The sequence below is a fragment of the Chionomys nivalis genome, chromosome 7 (assembly GCF_950005125.1).
Source record: "Chionomys nivalis chromosome 7, mChiNiv1.1, whole genome shotgun sequence".
Lineage (NCBI taxonomy): Eukaryota > Metazoa > Chordata > Mammalia > Rodentia > Cricetidae > Chionomys > Chionomys nivalis.
The window spans coordinates 43,245,434-43,265,309 of NC_080092.1; the positions used below are offsets into that span (position 1 = coordinate 43,245,434).

At 51.8% G+C, this 19,876-nt stretch overlaps 2 protein-coding genes across 7 annotated transcripts; one reads left to right on the plus strand and one right to left on the minus strand.

Annotated features, from left to right (window-relative positions):
- Positions 1-2,072: 2,072 nt before the first annotated feature.
- On the plus strand, positions 2,073-5,182 carry Mfap4 (microfibril associated protein 4). Of its 2 annotated transcripts, XM_057775202.1 has the most exons (6): positions 2,073-2,137; positions 2,373-2,454; positions 2,651-2,805; positions 3,425-3,521; positions 3,594-3,776; positions 4,120-5,182. In XM_057775202.1, the coding sequence occupies exons 1-6, from the start codon at positions 2,132-2,134 to the stop codon at positions 4,365-4,367; spliced, it is 771 nt and encodes a 256-aa protein (XP_057631185.1). In that variant the 5' UTR covers positions 2,073-2,131; the 3' UTR covers positions 4,368-5,182. The 2 variants fall into 2 exon arrangements, with proteins under 2 accessions (XP_057631185.1, XP_057631184.1); XM_057775201.1 differs by having other exon boundaries at positions 3,425-3,776.
- Positions 5,183-5,192: 10 nt separating this feature from the next.
- Mapk7 (mitogen-activated protein kinase 7) lies at positions 5,193-10,418 on the minus strand. 5 transcript variants are annotated; one of them, XM_057775198.1, is made up of 7 exons: positions 10,254-10,418; positions 9,811-10,117; positions 9,084-9,249; positions 6,954-8,032; positions 6,192-6,850; positions 5,732-5,865; positions 5,193-5,623 (listed from the first exon to the last, which is right to left on the minus strand). In XM_057775198.1, the coding sequence occupies exons 2-7, from the start codon at positions 10,040-10,042 to the stop codon at positions 5,470-5,472; spliced, it is 2,424 nt and encodes an 807-aa protein (XP_057631181.1). In that variant the 5' UTR covers positions 10,043-10,117; positions 10,254-10,418; the 3' UTR covers positions 5,193-5,469. The 5 variants fall into 5 exon arrangements, with proteins under 5 accessions (XP_057631181.1, XP_057631178.1, XP_057631179.1 ...); XM_057775195.1 differs by having other exon boundaries at positions 10,250-10,418; XM_057775196.1 differs by having other exon boundaries at positions 9,811-10,418.
- Positions 10,419-19,876: the final 9,458 nt, after the last annotated feature.

Here is a 19,876-nt window from a genome sequence, read left to right on the forward strand (position 1 = left end):
CAAGGGTGAAAACTGTTGAGTGCGACCCACTCATCTGAGAACGATCATGATGTTTATGATGACGATGAGCTAATCTGGGCTAACTCACTACTACAGCGCACCAGATAGTCTTCATGGGAGGCCACCGCGTCAGCTTCAGCTCCTGCTCTGAACCTGACTTCAGTTAATGGCAGGCGGCTTGGAAACCAATTACCCGGCTAAGCTGTAACCAATTAGGCAGTCTGCACACACTTGTTTGCTATAAGAGCTGTCAGAGCCTGTTATTCCTGGGAGTTGTCTGAGTCGGCCTTGGCCTTGGACTGTCCCGTTCACAAATCACTTTCGTGTTGCTTTGCTCTGTTTTGTTTATAATCACTCAAATAAACTTGAGTGTAATTGGGTTAAGACGTCTGCACTTGACAAGTAGGTGTGGGCACTGTTCCTGGAATTCGCTTTGTGGTACTTGAACCCTTAAGCCTCCAAGGAGTAGATATGATCGTCTTCATTCCGTGGAGGAAGAAACTGAGGCACAGAGGAATCTTCCCAAGTCATCCCAACTTCCCAGATGGTGGCATGTGAGTTTCAACACTGGCAGCTAGCTCTGGAAGCCCCAGGGCTCAACACAACTACATAGAGAGAGATCTCCAGCTAGCAGCCACACACCATGTCAAGCAGGCCCCTCGGGACTCTTTCTGGGTCCAGGACAGGATCTAAGTCAGAGCTATCTGTTTGCCCTGGACATCTCACATGCTCGCCTGTCTAATTTGTGAGCTTTTGAGGCATCAGTTTCGTTTCTGGTTCATTGTCCAAAACATGTTGGCCATTCCAGAGGCTGATTTTGCATCCCTGACAGCCAACATATTGTATAACACATAGGTGCTCAAAACCCATGTCCTTTGTAACTATACATGCATGGGCTTTGTGCTGGGTGCTGAGTGTGCAGAAATGGGAGACATGGATGTCACCCACTAACACTCATGGCAAGAAGAAAGACTGGCGGGCGCCAAAAGGAGCAACGCAGGCAGAGGGCCAGGAACCTGCTAGCCAGAAGTCTGCTAGCCAGACATAGCTGGAGTCCCAAGCAGCAAGGTCTTGAAGGGAGGCTGGGACAGATTGATAGTTCTTTTCACGTCCCAGGGGGAAATGCTGGCCTCAGCCTTGAGGCAATGGAGGGCTAAACGGGAACACAGACCAGGCACCTGGGACAACTCTGTACAGCATGCTGAGGATGGAAGGAGAGAAAAACAAATAGGAGAGGCTGCGTGGTAAGGATGGCAAGAGGAACACAGAAACCAGGCATGTTGGGGGCATGGGCTCAGGAAGGACAGAAAAGAAGAAACTGGTTGAGCGGGCAGCCCCAAGAACAGATGGTCTTGGAAGGGAGGAGGGGCAGAACGAGAAGAAACAAAAGCAATCCAGATGGGCCAGGGAACTGTGGGAGAGGGGAGGGTGGGAGTATAGACACCCAGCAGGGGAGGGGGCCAGAAAGGAGTTGGAGAGAGCCCTGGCTCCAGTTGAGGCAGACAGAACTGCTGGCCGCCTGCAGCTTTGTGCTCATGGCTCAGAAATGTCCCAGGCTTGCCAAAAGACTGCCTGGCCCCTGCTGGCCCCTGCTGGCCCCTGCTAGTCGTGTCTCCTACCAGGCCAGGCAGCTCCCACATCAGGAGCTTTGGGGCTGCCTACCCTACCTAGCCTTCCCAAGTAGGGACCCCACTCTCTCCGGCCCAAGGACACCTTGACCCCTCACCACCCCCAAATGACTGCTTAAACAGACTAGACAGGAATGGGAGAGAAGCAGACATTTGCAGAGGGCCTGTCAGGAAGCAGGGGGTGGGCAGAGGCCAGCTGGGCTTGCTAAGGGGCCCACAAGTCCAGCAGGGAGGGAGGCAGAATGGGGTCTAGAGAGCAATCACAGCTGTTAAGGAGTTAATGTCTGGTCCACACTGCTTCCCTGACAGGCCTAATGAGACCCAGGTGGTCCCCTGGCCCCTGACAGTGTAAGCTGATGCTAGGGGCTGGCTATTGGGATGGGGGGGGCATTCTGCAGTTCCAGGGGCGGGGCTGGGTCTGTGGGCTCAGACCCAACACATAACTGTGGGCGGTTGCAGTCTGGGGCCCCAGACAGCCTGCCTCTCTGAACTGAGCTGACAGCATGAAGGTACTGGTCTGGGGGATCAGGACCATTTGTGGAGACAAGCCACTTGCCAGATAGTAGGCAGAGAAGCATAGCAGGGATCTCTCGAAACTTAAGCTCTGGGGATACCGAGCATTTCCCAGAGAGCAGAGAAGGAAAAAGTAGACAGACAGCATGGTTTCAGCAGGGGCAGGAGGTGGGGGGCTGGGAGGGGTCTGACCCATGCTGGGGGCTACACTCAGCTGTCTCCCACCACCAGGCTCTCCCAGCTCTGCCTCTGCTGCTGCTGCTGCTCTCTACACCTCCCTGTGCCCCTCAGGCCTCCGGGATCCGGGGAGATGGTGAGTAGACCCATTCATGCGAGCCATTGTGAGCCAGGCTCTGCAGGACTGTTCCCTCCTCTACAAATTGGCAGTGGCCCCGAGAGAAATCTTGATTTCTCATGGCAAGGTCCCTTAGCCCTGGAGAAAAACAGGGGCCCTGAGGTGTCCTTTATGTCTGTCTTTCTCCTTGCTGTCCCCACACTGTCCCTCTCAGCTCTGGAGAAGGCCTGCCTTCCGCAGCCCCTGGACTGTGATGATATCTACGCTCAGGGCTACCAGGCAGATGGTGTGTACCTCATCTATCCCTCTGGCCCCAGTGTGCCAGTGCCTGTCTTTTGTGACATGACAACTGAGGGTGGCAAGTGGACGGTAAGTAGGCAAAGGGGCCCTAGCCAGACGTGATTCAGGCAGCGGCATGATTCTGACCATCACCTCTGCAAACTGGCCTCCTCATCTTTATGGGGACTGGATGCAGGGCTGCTAACACTTCCACGCTTGAGGGTTAATGCATGCTGTACTCACAGTGGTCCTGTTAGGTAGGTGCCTTTCCCAAATGAGGAGCTGCAGACCTAGAGAAGTAGCATTGCTTGGCTTGGGCCACACAGTGCCAGAGCTCACAGCCAGGTATTCTAGATCCCCCTGCTCCCTTTTTACCACGCAATGCTGGGATGGAATCCAAGGCCTATATGCTAGTTTGGTGTTTTGCCACTAAGCTGTCCCTGGCCCCCAACTCCCCTTAATCTTTTCCCCTTCCTGTCTCTCAGTGGACAAGAGACCAGAGAGGGACCCCCTTTCAGCAGCAGATGGTCAGGGAGAGGCCAGGAGCCAATGTGTTTTGTTTCAGCAGCTCCCCAATACTCACACAAGTCCTTAATAAACTGGCTCAGCAGTGCCAGGCCTGTTGGCAGGGCAGGGCAGGGCAGGACAAGGCAGAGTCCCTCGGAGTACTGAATCTCCATCATCCAGTCCCTTGCCCTCTTGCTTCTAGGTTTTCCAGAAAAGATTCAACGGCTCAGTGAGTTTCTTCCGGGGCTGGAACGACTACAAGCTGGGCTTTGGCCGTGCTGACGGGGAGTACTGGCTGGGTAAGGTGGGGCCATGGGGTAGGGGCTGCCCCTCAGCCAAGTCTTTGCTGACCAGCCGCTCCCCTTCCCTAGGGCTGCAGAACCTGCACCTCCTGACACTGAAGCAGAAGTATGAGCTGAGGGTGGACTTGGAAGATTTTGAGAACAACACAGCCTATGCCAAGTATATTGACTTCTCCATCTCCCCCAACGCAGTCAGTGCTGAGGAGGATGGCTATTCCCTCTACGTGGCTGGCTTTGAGGATGGCGGGGCAGGTACCCCTATCAGCTTCTTCAGGGGCAGTGGGAGGGGGAGCAATTAACATAGGATTGGCCCTGCCCCATTGACTCCTCAATGCCCCTTCTTCAACCCTTCTGGGCTCTCTCCAGACCAACTCCAGCCACCTGAACCACAGCCCTAGGGAACGCCGGCCGCCCTGGCCCTGCTCCAGGTGGCTCTGCAGAACAGCTGTTTCTCTTTGTGGCTCAGGGAGGGTGCCTCCATCCCAGCAGGATGCCACATGATGCTGTCCCTCAGTGTCATTCATCACCTGCTGTCACTCACAGCCTGCCAGCACAGGCTCTGCTCCTGGCCTCAGCTCTCTCTCCCTCCTGCCAGGTGACTCCCTGTCCTACCACAGTGGCCAGAAGTTCTCCACCTTCGACCGAGACCAGGACCTCTTCGTGCAGAACTGTGCAGCCCTCTCCTCAGGGGCCTTCTGGTTCAGAAGCTGCCATTTTGCCAACCTCAACGGTTTCTACCTGGGTGGCTCCCACCTCTCTTACGCCAATGGCATCAACTGGGCCCAGTGGAAAGGCTTCTACTACTCCCTCAAGCGCACGGAGATGAAAATTCGTCGGGCCTGAGGGGCTGGCCCAGGCAGGCCCTATCTCTCCCCTGGAAGCCCCAAGTCTCCATGCTGTACCCATAAGACACCGCTTCTGCTGCTTTCTGAGCACCAGCAATGCCCCGGCAAATCCCTGTCCCATGTCTGGGGTAACCATTCCTAAGTCAGGCCCTGCTTGCCGTTCTAAGGCTAGGCTGTCAGCAGGCCTTTCTATGGCCCAGCCATTCCAACCTGGTCTAGCAGAATTCTACAAAAACTCCAACTTGCTCCTACTCCTTCCAGACAGCTGAAAGCCATAAGCTACCTGCTGGCTGGCAGCGGGCACACTCCTTCGCACTCAGGCTGTCTCCTTACCGCAGACCCACCTGTTTGGGGCTACTCTAGACAGAGTAACGCAGCACCTATGGCACTCACCAGCCAGTGCTCCACCACCACACTTCCCACTCTCGGTCTCCTCTCTCCAACTTACTCCCTTATAGTGAGCACCATGGAGCCCAACCCTACTTGCTTCCTAGTTCTTCAAAGTTCGATGCCAAAACAATATTCACCACAGCAACAACTCACCAACCCTCAAGTAGCCACTGGCAAGATGGCATGTTAACTAGGTCCCGTTTGCCCAGCAATTGTCATGAAAGGCGGCAAAGAACAATCTGTGGGACTGGGAGTGGGAGGGAAGTGGAGGTCTCAATAAACCTTCAGGATCTGATGGACTGGCTTTGTGGACAAACATTTACTTGAGCCCAAATAATATGGGCACCTGGCTCTTCTTTATATATCTACTGCTGGTGTTCTTACCCCAACTCCAGAAATGACACACAGTCAGGTTAAAGGAAACCTTGTATTTCACAGACCTTATTTTGATGGCAAAACAAATGCATATTACAACAATAAAAATACAATACTGAAGAAGACCGCTCAGGGGGGAGTAGAGTCTCCCAATCCTGTTATGGCTCGGTGGTGGCTCAGATGGCTGCTTAAGGCTGAAAGGTGGGTCTGAGATGAACCAGCAGAGTAATTCAGGCTGAGCCTCACCTGCCAGTGCCAAGGCTGCAGGCCTCTGGATTGCATCCCTGGACCTTGAAGCTGGGTCTCTCCTGGCAGCAAGGCACAAGCTGTGGGTTTCAGGGCTCCTGGAGGTCAGGCAGGTCGGCCAGCAGCATTGGGGAATCCATCTGGATCTCTCGCTGCAGAGACTCGATGTCAGCAGGGTTCATGCCGTGGCCCTCAAGCCAGTCAGCAAGGAGGGAGGCTGAGAGTGAAGCCGAGTCTGCCTGGCTACAAGGAAAAGGGATTGGGATGGGTGCTCTCAGCCAGAGCCAGCTGGGCAAGCATCCAAGGACCCTGCCATAGCCCCGTTCCAGGAGCTCAACCCAACCATCTTACCCATCCTGTGGCCCATCAGCCACACCCATATCGAACGATTGGTTTAAGAATTCCTCCAGGTCAAAGCCAACACCATAGCCAGCCCCACTGCCCTTTGGAGTGCCTGAGAACACAGGAGGCAGGGGGTCCTCCACCTGCAGGGACAATAACAGATTATAACACAGGTGCCAGGAAGGACAAATTAAGGTCAGCAGGGCAGTTTGCTATTACTAACCACTCTAACCAGATATTCTAGAACAAGAATGCTATCTCGAAATCAAGTACTAGTGCAAGGGAATGGGAGCTGTCTCCAAGCTAGACACTTTCCAAGCAAAGTCTACCTCCCACAGCCTCTTCATGAGCAATGGGCAGGCTCCAGGTGAGGCCACCCCTGCTGCATCATTTCACCCAACATGGACAACCCAAACCCACCTGCCAGGACCCAGATCAAGGTATCCTGGGTCTTTGTCTCTCTTCTCACCTGAGACTTGGATAGTTGCTGGGTCACCAGGTTGACATCAGGTGACTCTGATGTAGAAGGCTGAGGGGCTCCCCCAGGATCTGGAGGTGGCGGGCCAGATGGGAAGTAAGGCAGAACTTCTGGGGCATTGGAGCCAGGCAACCCACCAGTTGGCACAAGTGACTGAGAGGTTAGAAGGCTAGTGGAAGGAGCAGTTTGGAGTGGAGCAGGGACAGGTCCAGGAGGGCCAGAAGGCTGGGGAGCGTGGCCAGGGGGTGGGCAAACGGGCTGGGAGGCAGGACCAGGAATAGAGCCTGCAGGCTGTAGAGGAGGACCAGTGGACTGGGATACAGGGCCAGTGGGAGGATTCGTGGATTTGGCAGGGGACGCTGGGACTGGGGCTGGAGCTGGGGCGGGGGCAGGAGGCTGAGCCATGCGAGTCCACCGCTCTAGCAGGCTTCGGTCATTGTCACTAAGCACCAGTCCAGCCAGAGGGTCAGTAGAGGGGCCCCCCAAGACACCAGCCCCCCTTTCCTTGCGTTCCCGCTCTTGTCGTCGCTTCTCCCGCTCCTTGGCTCTCTCTTGCCGCCGCCTACGCTTCTCTTCTCTCTCTCGCTGGCGTTCCTGAGCTGTCACAGGCTTTCGAGGTTCAGGTGCCTCCAAGGGTGCACTGGGGCCATCTGCAGGGCAGTCGGACAAGGGAAAGGTAAGAGCTTACCATCCTGTCCAACAGTCCTTGTCTACCACTCCACTCCCCAGCCAGCTGCTAGACCCACGAAGTACCTCTGAGCCGGCTCCTCAGGGACTTGAGCAGGGCAGCTTTGAGGGCTGCTTTGGTATTGTCAGAGATGGCACCCTCTCTTTTTGGTGGGGCAAGCTCGCTGGCTGGGGGTGCAGGCTGCAGAGTCAGATCAACAGTGTCAGGCGCAGGGCCAGAGCATGGTGGTGGTGCCGGAGGAGGTGACTCCATGGCACAGTCTCCACTTGGAGCCCAGGGACTGGGCATCTCAACATCTGGACACACAGGTTCACTAGCCACAGGCTGCAGAGAAGGCTGGAAACGGATTTGTTGGCGGATGCCCTCCCGTCGAGCATGGAAGTCCTCAATCTCAGCCACAATGGCCTCCTTAATGCGCTCCCTGGTAAGGGCTTCACGGTCAAAAGCAAAGTCAAAAGGTGGGGCACAATCAGGCTCATCATCAGGGTCATGGTACTTAGCCAGGAAGGGGTGACGAAGGGCAGCAGCAGCTGAGATCCGGGCACTGGGTTCAAATCGCAACATGCGGCCCAGCAATGAGAGGGCCTGGCGGTCAGCACCTGGGTATACCGTCTCCCAGGGCACAGGCTGCCGTGGTGGCAGGCTCTGGATATAGGCCCGCACCCTTTCAGCCCCCACAGCCTGAATCACAGCTGGCGATGGGGTTCCCAACACCATCATGATCAGCTGTAACTGGTGCACATAGTTTTTGCCCGGGAAGAGCTGTCGCCGAGCCAGCATCTCCCCAAAGATGCAGCCCACAGACCAGAGGTCAATAGCCTGTGTGTACTCATGCAGGGAAAGCATGAGTTCAGGGGCACGGTACCAGCGAGTGGCCACATACTCGGTCATGAAGTACTGATGTTCGGCAGGGGAGGTACACAGGCCACGGGCCATTCCAAAGTCACCAATCTTGAGCTCACAGTTCTCATTCACCAGAAGATTGGAGGGTTTAAGGTCACGGTGGATGACTTGGGCAGAGTGCATGTACTTGAGGCCCCGAAGCAGCTGATACAAGAAGTAGCGCACGTGCTCCAGTGTGAGTGGCTGTGAGGAGTGGATAATCTGGTGAAGGTCGCTCTCCATGAGGTCCAGTACCACATAGCTGGAAATGGCGAGACAGGTGTGAACTGGCCTCTTCATACTACAGACAAGCCCCATCCTCACCTGCCCTCCCAGTTCTAGAGATTATGGCCTTACGCTGAAACCCCAAAGGATGAGCAGCATGGTATGAAAGAATGGCATCAGGTTCCAGACTTTTCTACAGCTTTTTAGAAAAGATTTTAAAAGTTTCATGTGTATGTTTCTCTGCAAATATACATGTGTACTACATAAGCGCCCGATGCCCACAGAGGCCAGAAGAGGGAGTCTGAGTCCCTGGAACTGGAGTTACAAATGTCTGTGAGCCTCCATGCAGACACTGGGAACTGATCCCGGGTCCTCTGCAAGAGCAGCAACTGCTCTTAACCACTGAGCCAATGCTCTAGCCCCAACTTTTCCACTAGTTTTTGCCAGATCATTTTCTCCATAGACCTAATTTCCCCGTTAGGTTTCTTTTAAAAAGGTGTTTGATTATACCAGGCTTGGCCAGGACAGTTCATTTCGGAGCAGACTCTATTGTTTGCCAGCAGTTACTGGAAAAGCTGTGATGAAATCGTCAAAGTCTGTCAATTTTCTATTGTTTGTTATCAATTAGTTGTCTGCCATCAGAACAGGAAGGTGTCATGACACTACAAGGTCCTGTGTCAGCTACCTTATGAAATTTGGACCTGTTCTGTTTCTCTCGCTCTCCTGTTGTTGTTTGGGTTTGCGTTGTCATTTGAGATAGGGTCTCATGTAGTCCAGGCTAGCCTTGAACTTATAATACAGCCAAAGCTGGCATGCCCAAATAAAGAAATATAGATCCTCTCTCTTTTTTCCCCAGTACAGAATAGTCAACCTAAACCCTCAAAGATGCTCATCAGTCTCCTACTGAGCTATATCCCCAGCCCTTGCACTCTTCTTGAGAAACAAGACTTGTCCCTACCAATGTCCCACAGGAACACAGGTCCTGGATCGTGGGACTCCTCCCAGCCTGTCTCACATTAGGTTCAGTGGCCCTTCCAGACTTCTAACCTGGTCCCAACAGAGTCTCCCTCTCCTATCCCACTCCTTACACAGATTTAAACTCTCCATAGGGCACAGTTGGCCTCAGGATGTCCTTGATGGCGATGATATTGTCGTGCTTGAAGTGTTTGAGGATCTTCAGTTCCCTGAGGGTCCGTTTGGCATTGGTCACCACGTCAAAAGCATTGGGTATCTTCTTGATGGCCACCTGCTGGCCTGAAGAGCAGGGAAAAGGCACATATATACCAGGGGATACCCTGCAGCAGCTGCAGGCCCTTTCCGACACTGCCCTTCTAGAACCCAAAGAACTACAGGTACGTCTCTACTATACGTGTAATATCAAATTTTAACGCCACAGCTACGCAGGAGGCAGGTACTAATAGCTCACACACTAAGGAGACACAACTAGTTAGTGTGCTCTTGACTGTACTACCTGAGCTCACTTTCCCGCCTCACCATATTCTCTCCATCCCAGATCTTCCCCGTTCCTCAACCAAGCCACTATGCCAATTTCTGGCTCTCAAAGATAGCTTTCTGGACACCAAGGGGCACCTCTCTATTCTGGCTTACAGGGATCTCATTTTCCTAAGGAGAACGATGCTGACTGGGCGATGCGGGGTTCCTGAGAAGGGTACCTAACGGGGAGTTGGCACCTAGTCAGTAAGTGGCGAGTGGAACCAGAATCCCCGGCGCAGCTGATCCTCCCGGGACCGTGCGGGTTCCTCACCGCCTCTGGAAAGCAGTCCACACATGCTGGGCCTCAGGAAGCCAGCTCACCCGTGAGGCGGCGGCGCGCGGAGGACACCACCCCATAGGCCCCATTGCCTATGGTCTCGATGATCTCGTACTCATCCCCCACGTCAAAGGTCACGTCGAAGGAGCGGGCTTTGAGCAGGGCCAGGTTCTTGGCCACGACAGAGGCCGTAGAGTGGACGGGCTCTGCCTTCACCCGCCCAGGGGGCTCCCCAGAGCCGTCTTCGCCATCCTCTTCCTTCAGCGGTTCAGCCATGGTGTGAGTGGAGTCGCGGGTGAGAAGACCGCCCCGAGGGCCTCAGTTTCCCCTCTGTGGGCCAGAAGGCAGGACCTGCGCAGCAGGCGAGAGGGGGCGGCTGGCGCGGCGAACCCAGTGGCCCGGGAGTAGGGGCTCAAGGGGGCGCGGCGCGGCCCCGGAAGAAAGGGAGGGGCGGGGCCCTGGGGCTCCCGGGACCGCACTCACCGACCTGCCGGGACCTCGCCGCCACGCCTCCACGGAGACTGAGGGTTCCCGGGTCCTGCCAACCAAGCGACGAGTGTTCCCCTGGACTCGCTCACTAATCAAGGACCGCAGCCACCACCTCAGCCTCGCGCTTGTCGAGCCAGACCACCTCGCCGGCCGCCCCAGGACCACGCTCTTCCAGTCGCTGACCAATCGTTGAGCGGTCCCCACGGAGATCCCACCCCTTTATTTTACTCTATCCAATCAGAATTCACCGGACGAGGAAGCCGCGCCCTTGTCTTGCACGCACGCGCGCACGCGCGCGCGTTCCCAGCTGTCCAGCTCGCGGCGGGAGACGCCCAAGGGGTAATGCGCGCACCTCGGGGGTGCGCGCGCAGCCCCGCAACGCTCTGACGCATGCGTGCCAGCAGCCTCAGGCGCTGGGAGAAGGGAGGGCAAAGCCCCACCAGGTTCGCCTGCACGTCAGGGCATACAGTCTCCACACGCCCGAAGGGGCGGAGATACGATGGGGGGGGCTGTTACCTAGGCAACAGGCTCCGCACCCCCCCAACCTTTCCTTTGGGCTCCTCTTCCTTGTTAGCCTCATCTCCTAGGGGATTTGCATTGCACTTTTCTGGCGCCGGAAGTTCTGGCCATCTGGTCCCCAAGTAGTGACCGCAGAGACCCAAATCCTCCGTGTTCTAGAGCGTCGCTGACCCGGGCCCCAGTCCCTGGCCTGGATGCACACGCCCTCTGGACCGCGACAGAACCAGTACCCCATTGTTTATTTCCACGCCATCCCGCTACGGTTATCCGGAGAAGGCCAAAGTGAGCGCTGTTAACCGAGAGTTGGAAACGTTCCCGGTAGGCAGTTCTAGTGGGGCCCACTCCAAAGAGGTCAGGGTTTCCCAAAGAGACCAGAAAAATGTGGAGGGAAAAACTGGGATGAAACTCAGTAAAGTGTGAGTGCCCGCTTGACATTTATTACGCCGTTCTCAACTAAAAGCTGAAGGTTGGGTCCCGACCAGAAATGAATTTTGGTCAGCATACACAGCTGTCTGTTGTCCCGCCTTTTGTACTTTGCACTAAAATACATGCAGAAAGTTTCAGTACATTTTCATAAACTTAATACACCCATTGTTCCTTTTATTTTATTTTTAAAGCTAAGCTTTGTGGCTCACACCCTTAGTCCCAGCACTGGAAAAGGTAGAGGCTGGCGAAATCTCGAGTTCAGGACTAGCCTGGTCTATAACTGAGTTTTCCAGGTCAGCCATGGCTTACACCGTGAACCTCTGTCTCAAAACAGTTAATAAGCCCCTTCCGTTTCTAGGACAGATGTGGGGATCTATGGCTGTTGTTAACTGATTGTCCATACTTAGGGAGTTCAAGAGCTTCATTACGACATGTACCTCAAAATATAAAAGTAGTGATTATATTATGTTTTACAACTCCCATACATGTTGAGGAGGGAGCTGGAGAGATGGTTCCGTCGGTAAAGTGCTTGTGTTCTGATCCTCAGCACCCATACAACAAGCCCAGCACAGCTGCCCTGGCATAATGCTCAGTACTAGGGGCGACCAGAGGCTCTCTGCACAGTGTAGCCAAACTGGTGAGCTTCGGGTTCAGGAAGAGGCCCTGGTTCAGAAATTAGGTGGCAAGCGATAGAGGAATGCACCCAGTGTCAACCTCTGGCCTCTGCATATACATGCATTGGTATGCACACACATATGAGAAAAATAAATAGCAATAGAAAAAAACTATAGTTAGGTATGTTGGGTAAGCCCCAGGACAAATACACATCTAAGAGGTGTAGACATGTAATCATAGATGCTAGCTATAAATTTACTTCTGATTTTCTTGACAGAGCAAAAGCTTTTAAAAGATTTTCATAGATCATTAATTAGTAAATTGTATTTGTGAAAAATGGGCATGCTGTCCCTGAGGTTCTTTGGTGGCCTTTTTCTAGGTGATGAGGTAGACAACCTTTCCTGCCTCTGAAGCATGTGCAATATAAGTCAGACAGAGCCCTAAGCAGAATCCCAGCAGCTCTGCTCTCTATATACCTAGAACTGAAGGCCTGTGTCTGTGCAGAAACCAGCACACAGGTCTTATGAATATTCATTCACAATACCAAAAAATTGGAAACTCAAATGTCAATCAACTGATGAGCAGACAAAAAGAAAAAAGAATAAGAAAAAATATGTAGAAATATTTTTAAAGCTGAATATAGTGGCACATGCCTTTAATCCCAACTTGGGGAGCAGAGGTAGATATGGGTCTCTGTGAGTTTGAGGTCAGTCTGATCAACAGAGTGAGTTCCAAGCTAGGTGAGACCCTGCCTCAAAAATAATAAACTAAGTAAAATAATTGGCATATTGATACATAATACACTGTGGACAGACCTTTAAAACATGGTGCTAAGTGGAAAAGGGCAGGTACATGACTTTTTTTTTTTTCCTATGCAAGGCTTCTCTATGTAGCCCTGGCTGTCCCGGAACTCACTCTAGACCAGGCTGATCTTGAACTCTGGGATTAAAGGTGTGCACCACCACGACTTGGCTACGTGTCTCCATTTCACAGCATCTCCAGAGTAGGCAAATCCACAGAATCACCGTTCAGGGTTGCCCAGGATCTGGGAAGGAAGGTTTGCAGATGGGTTACTTTAGGGGGCCGGTGTAGATTTTATCTCTAATTCAGCATGCTTAGTGGAGACCCTACAGTTTGACTTTGGTTGCAATGTCCTTCTGTTCGAGCAGTGCTGCAGTGATCTGCTGAGCAGATGGTCCCTGTGCACCCCACACAGATCTGTGGGAGAGGCGCCCTGAAGCGGCAGTGCTGAGAGGACTGGAGCTCTTGAGAGGACTAGAGAGCGCCAGATGGTCAGCCTCGGGAGCCCTCCTGGCACAGACGTCACTGTGGGAGAGTAAACCCAGGCCGTGGTTTCCGTTGAAAATGATTTGCCTGTGTTTCAGATGGGGAGTTTCCTTCAGTCTGATCTGTCACTGTCAGGCCAGCATTCCACACAGCCGCCATGGGCTGGAACCCCCACACTGATGGATGTGGTTTCTTCAGTTCACCACTGCCTCCACCACCCACACCTCCTAACCCAGGCTCAGTGAATGGTGTCACTTTGGTGCTTAAACCTCTATGTTCGGCATCTTATAAAAGCCAGGAAAAGGAACTGGCTGAGAGGATTATGGTTTCAAAACAAAAGTCAGCCCAAGCATATTGGGAGTGGGCAATGAAGATTATAAATGTAGCAATAGCCGGGCGGTGGTGGCGCACGCCTTTAATCCCAGCACTCGGGAGGCAGAGGCAGGCGGATCTCTGTGAGTTTGAGGCCAGCCTGGTCTACAAGAGCTAGTTCCAGGACAGGTACCAAAGCTACAGAGAAACCCTGTCTCAAAAAACCAAAAAAAAAAAAAACAAAAACAAAACAAAACAAAAAAAAAAAACAAAAAACCAAATAGCAATATACAAAGCTCACCTCTCTTGGCTACATTTCCTCCTTGGCCACTGGGGCATTTAGCTCAGAATCCCCAGATTAGGCTGCAGAAAGTCACTGGGAAGTCTGTGTAGGAAAATGGCTCTTTTGAGCTGTGGTTCTGAAATATGATTCTGGCCAGCAAACAGCTTGTGGTGCAGGTGGTAAGGAGAGGCTGGAGGCAATGGAGCAGGAGGGCTCAGTGACAGGTCCTCCCCAGTGGGGGTGCGGACAGGGGTAGGAAAGTGCAAGTTCAGAGAGCGGCACCATGGAAAACGTACCTGGGGAGTGTTGAAGTTCCTAGTTAGGTGACAGAAATGTTCTCCGAGATACATTCTCAGCAAGAGGAACCCACGGGGTGACCATGAGCAATACACTTCGTGGTGGAGGCTTCAAGGCTGCTTGCTGTCTCTCTGGTAGTGAATCCAATCTACTCCCGCCTTGTCCTGCCAGCTCTCCTGATACTTGAGACCATAGTGCTTCCTGACTGGACACTTGCCTGCAGCGGCTCCCAGTGGGAGATAGCCTGCAACCCTGGAGATTGCTGTTCTTCCCATGGACTGCCATTCTGTCAGTGTGTCACCCCTAGAGCACGCCCTGACACAGGAATGAAAGTGTTTCTCAAACAGAATTAATGTAAAGTCTTAAAATAAAGAGTAGACACTGTGGACAGAAACACAGTACATGAATTTTAGAGGGCAGTGGAGGGAATATGAATCACCCCTCCCACCAGGAGAATGGGGACCTTTTAGAGTTAAAGTTGGAATTATGATGGCTTAATGAGAATAACTCTTATAGGCTCATATATTCGAACTCTTAGTCCCTAAGTTGGTGGGCTGTTTAGGAGGAATCTGGAGGTGTGGCCTTGTTAGAGGAGGTGTGGCGTGGGCTTTGAATTTTTAAAGTCCATGCCTTTCCCAGGTCTGTCTGTCTGTCTGTCTGTCTGTCTCTCTGCCTTTGCTTGTGGCTCGAGATGTGAGCTCTCAGCTGCTGCTCCCAGCACCATGCCTACATCCTGCACCATGCTACCCACTGGGATTCCTGGTCAGGACTCTAACTCTGCAATCATGATCTACAAATTAATGCTTTCTTTTATAACTTGTGTTGGCCATTTTTTTTTTTATCACAACAGTAGAAAGGGAACCAGACACTTGTCTTCTGGGCCATTGTGAAGAGTCTCTTGAGTAGAGTTCAAGGGGGTAGCTCCAATCTTAAGGATAGGATTGACAACACTGTCCTTCCTGAGACTGGCCATTTAAGACAAGGCACCAGGGGCCATTGAGCTCTATTTTCATAAGACAGTACAAGTCATGGGAGACATCTTTTTCTTACCCACAAATCTGAATCATTTATTAAAGATTTAAGTATTCTGTAACGCGCACTTAGAAATGTTGTTTTCCGGCTGGGCGGTAGTGGCGCACGCCTTTATTCCCAGCACTTGGGAGGCAGAGGCAGGCAGATCTCTGTGAGTTCGAGGCCAGCCTGGTCTACGAGAGCTAGTTCCAGGACAGGCACCAAAAACTACAGAGAAACCCATCTCAAAAATAAAAAAAAAAAGAAGAAAAGAAGAAAAGAAACGTTGTTTCCACCCGGGCTTACCAAATGCCAGGATACAGGGTTGTCATGTGTGTCTTCAGTTTGTCTGTCTTCCTTTCTTTGAGCTCCCTTGCCTGCTTACCTTTACAGAAAAGCTGAAACCTCAGAGATAAATGGTTGTTCCAAATGCGTTGTCAAAGAGGAACTAAATCTAAATTATATTTATGATGAAATAAATACACAGGGATCATCTGTAAGCTATAAGTTGGCTCTGTAGGCATTTAAGCAGATCAAACAGATTTTAAAATGACTTTGTTTCTTGAGTTAAACCTTATCTAGGCTTGACTAAGAAAATAACTTTTAAACCTGTTTTTAAAAAGAGGGACTAGTGGTCAAAGTCATCCTTAACAGGTTTACACTTACACACACACCGTAAGCTGGCGTGCTAAGTGCGATGGGTAATGTTGATTGTCAACTGACAGGACCTACAATCACCTAGGAGACGGCCTCCAATCACACTAAGGGATTATCTAGATTAAATTAGCCTCTGACCACCTATGAAGGATTGTCTAGATTAGATTCACTGAAGAGGGAAAATTCACCCCCCAAAAGGCAGCATCGTTCCCTGGGTGTGGGTCCCAGCTGGACTGCACGTAAAGGAGAAAGTTTGCTGATTCTGCATGTTCATCATTCTCTGCTTCCTGCCTATGGATACAGTGTGACTAGCTGCTTCCAGCCCCGACCAGGGACCTGCTACTGTGATGGAGTAAATCCTTGAAATTGCTTTGCTTCAGGACTTTGGTTGTAGCAACAAAGAAAGTAGCTAAAACAAGTAACTGCACAATAAGTCAAAAATGAAATTAGCAAACCAAACTCCAGAAAACAAAACAAAAACATAAATAGAATGACTGGAATAAAAGTGGATACCTTAAAACCAAATGCTCAGAAACCAAAACACAGTATTCAAATAAGATCTTCGCAGGGGGATACAAGAAATGATATAGCAGTTAAGAGCATTTGCTGCTCTTTCAGAGGACTGGAGCTCTGTTCCCAGCTCACAGCTGCCTGTAACTCCAGCTCCAGGGGACCTGACACCCTCTTCTTGCTTCCATGGGTGTTCAAACATGCACTTAATAGAGCTTGTCAGGGACTAAGGCTCTCTTCCCACTTTGCTGTCACCCCCCACCCCCCGTTTTGCCTGTCTGAACACATGGCTGCTGCATCCTAGCCACCACGTTCACACTCCTGCAAAATATGGGCGCAAGGAGAGGAGAGCCACCTCTGTCGTCACATGGGCAAATGCCTTCTTGGGTGCTCTGAGCAGATCTCAGAATCATGCCGCATGGCCTGCTGTAGTGTGACTTCGTTCTCCTGTACTATAACAACATGACCATCCCATCCTCGCCTGGAGTTGACATAACCTTGGCCCAGTAGTCATGGCGTCGAAATAGCAACAATAGCAGTAACAACAATAGAGCTGTTGAAAGTCCCAATAAAAGGAGTAAGGGAAGAGAATCACTGTGTGATTCCAGTTTTCCCTTTCTCCTGCCCCACCCCTCGCTACAAGTTATCTTGAGGGATGTGGGAGTATATAGGAAGTCGAAGATTAGTTAAAAATCGAACCCTCTAATGCATCTTCGACAAGGTTCATGATGAGCTGTGGCCCAGCTGTTTTGGGGTCACCCACACTCCTGTAGGTACCCATTAACACCCCCCCCGCCCCCATAAGCCCAAGGTATTTGCCAAGGTTGGCCTGGGAAGAACAGCTGCACTGTCTGGGTGGACAGATGTTTATTTCCATCTCACCAAGGAGCGTGCCACAAACAAGGTCTCCTTCCTCTGTAGCCAGAAAGCCCGATCAGGACCTACCAGGAAGCAGCCAAGAACAGACACTGAGTGGGTGACTCACAAACAAAGGAGTGGAATTCCTGGTGGACCCCATGGCCAGCTTGGTGGGAGGCGGTGGGTGGGGGCTCTGGGGTTGCTGCTCAGGGCCTGCACCAAGGGCAATGTGGCTTGATGGGGCTTTATTCTTAGAGTCACCTTCAGCCCTCCTGCAGGATAGGAGTTAGTCCTGAGGCCAGCAGTGGAGAATATTTTGGTTCAAGAGCAGCAGTGTAAGAAGTGGCTGCCCCCAGCTTCCAGTTGCCTGGGTGGATGGGGTAATCTTATGGCCAGATGGATGAGGACGCAGCTGGAGGATTCATCTCGTTTCTAGCACTGAGCTCAGTGAGAGCCACTGAAGACCTGGTGGCAGCTAAGGACACGCATCATCACCTCGCCTGGTGTTCTGTATGTAGCCCTGAGACTGGCGCTTTATTATTTTAAAGATTTATCCATTTACTTTATATACATTGATTGCTGATTTGCATGTATGTATGTCTGTGTGAGGGTGTCAGATCCCCTGACACTGGAGTTGCAGTTGTGAGCTGCCATCTGGTTGCTGGGAATTCAACCCAAGTCCTTGGGAAGAGCAGCCAATGCTCTTAACTACTGAGCCATCTCTCCAGCTCCAAGACTGGCACTTTATAAAGATCAGAGTTTAATGCAGCCACAGCATTGGGGCTGGAAGTTACCAATGGGTGGCCCTATCAGTGGAGGCCTCCAACTTCATCATTTCGTGAGGATGGCATCAGGGCTTCCCTGACTGTCCTGGAACTCAACTCTGTAGACCAGGCTGGCCTCCAACTCAGATCCACCTGCCTCTGCCTCCTAAATGCTGGGACTAAATGCATGCACTACCACTGCCCTGTGCTCTCAACATTCTTATCACCACCAAATTCCTACAGAACAGCCCACTGACCTCTCGACTCTCAATGGCTTTTCTAGCCCAAAGTTCCAAAGTCCTTCCACAATTCTCCCCAAAACACGGTCATGTCTGTCACAGTAACACCCTGTTATCCTGGAACTAACATGTCTTAGTTAAGGTTTCTATTGCTGTGATGAAACACTGTGAGCAAACAAGCCAAGAAAGAAAGGGTTTATTGGGCTTACACTTCATACCATGACTCATAATCAAAGATGTCAGGGCAGGAACTTAGACAGCAGAATCTGGAAGCAGGAGGTGCTGCAGAGTCCATAGAGGAGAGCTGCTTACTGGCTTGCTCCCCATGGGTTGCTCAACCTGGTTTCTCATAGAACCCAGGACCACCAGCCCAGGTGGCCACACCCACTGTGGGCTGGGCTCTCCCTGGAGGCATCACAGCTCAGAAGGTCCTGGCAGTTCAGAGCCCAGGAATACTGAGTGTTACAGCTCGAGGGGAAGTGTTCTGGCAGTCAGGAGCCAGGAAATAGCACAGACCACAGTAAGCTGAGCAGCTTAGAGCCCTGCTCTAGGGAAGGCTTGCCCAAAATGACAGCTCTGCTCTGACAGGAGGGAGCTTCCGATTGAAGTTGTTACAACTTGGCCCTGGTGCTTCAGAGTGTAACAACTTTGCTCTGCTAGGGGAAGGCTTCCCAGCCAAAGTGTTACGGTCCTGCTTCTCCACTCAATTCTGCTTCTGACTTCCCCCAGCAAAGTTGCAACAACTCAGCCCTGCTGTGGGGAGGCTTCCCTAGCAAAAGTGTTACAGTCTGGCTCTGCTCCAGAAAAAGAAAGTCTTCATGCAAATCATGCTCAAGAGATTTATTGGGAGGGAAGAGTCCAGGAGAGTGGCTACCTCTACCAGGGTGGAAGAAGAGCAGCCCCAAACTGAACAGGAGCAGGGCTTATAAAGGGCTTCTTAGGGGATGGAGTTTTCCCAGGGGGACGAGGGATTGGCTAGTTTTCCCCTACTCAGGGATTGGTTAGTTTAGTTGGTCAGGGGCAGAGATGGCTGATTTCAGAGCCAAATTGTGTTTCTTTTACTGGCCTTTTTGGCTCTAGTTTTGGGGCCAGGGCATGTTTCTTTCACTGACTCTGATTCTGGGGACAAAGTGTTTCCTTAGCACTGGTTTCAGAGGCAGGGCATGTTTCAGAGCTAAAGTATGTTTTTCACTGGCTCAGGTCTCAGAACCAGAGTGTGTTTCTTGCACTGGCTCTGATTTCAGAGCCAGGGTGGGTTTCTTTGGCTGCCTCTGGTGTCAGAGCCAGTGTGGGTTTCTTTGGCTGGCCATTTTACCCTACTAATTAAGAAAAGGAAATAAAGAAAAAGGTTTGCACACAGATCTTAAGGAGGCATTTTCTCAATCGAGGTTCACTCCACTCGGCCGACTATAACTTGTGCAAAGTTGACATGAAACTAGGCAGCACAGCCCCTTCTCAAATTCCTCATCCCATTGATTTGGGATGCAAAAGCCTTATCTAATTAATAATTTGGGGGTTGAGAGTGTCCCCTTCTCTTGTGATCAAGGCTCAGTCAATAGCCTGTGACTGTCCAATTCTTCCAGTTGAGACCAGCAGGTGGCAGCCACCAGCAAGGGGAGAGCCACTTAGAGGCTCTGCTTATGTGACTTGACTCTATGCTAAAGATTTTTCTACACTAGTCCACCCGGGAAGCTGTGACCACACACCTTCCCTCTTCTGTGGCTGTGGGAACCCCCGAGAGCCTCCCACGCTGGCAGCTTGTGTGATGGCCTGGACTCCACGCTGCGGACTGAGTTCCCTGTAGTGTACACCTCTCTGCCTTCATTGTTTCCAGGCTCTCCAA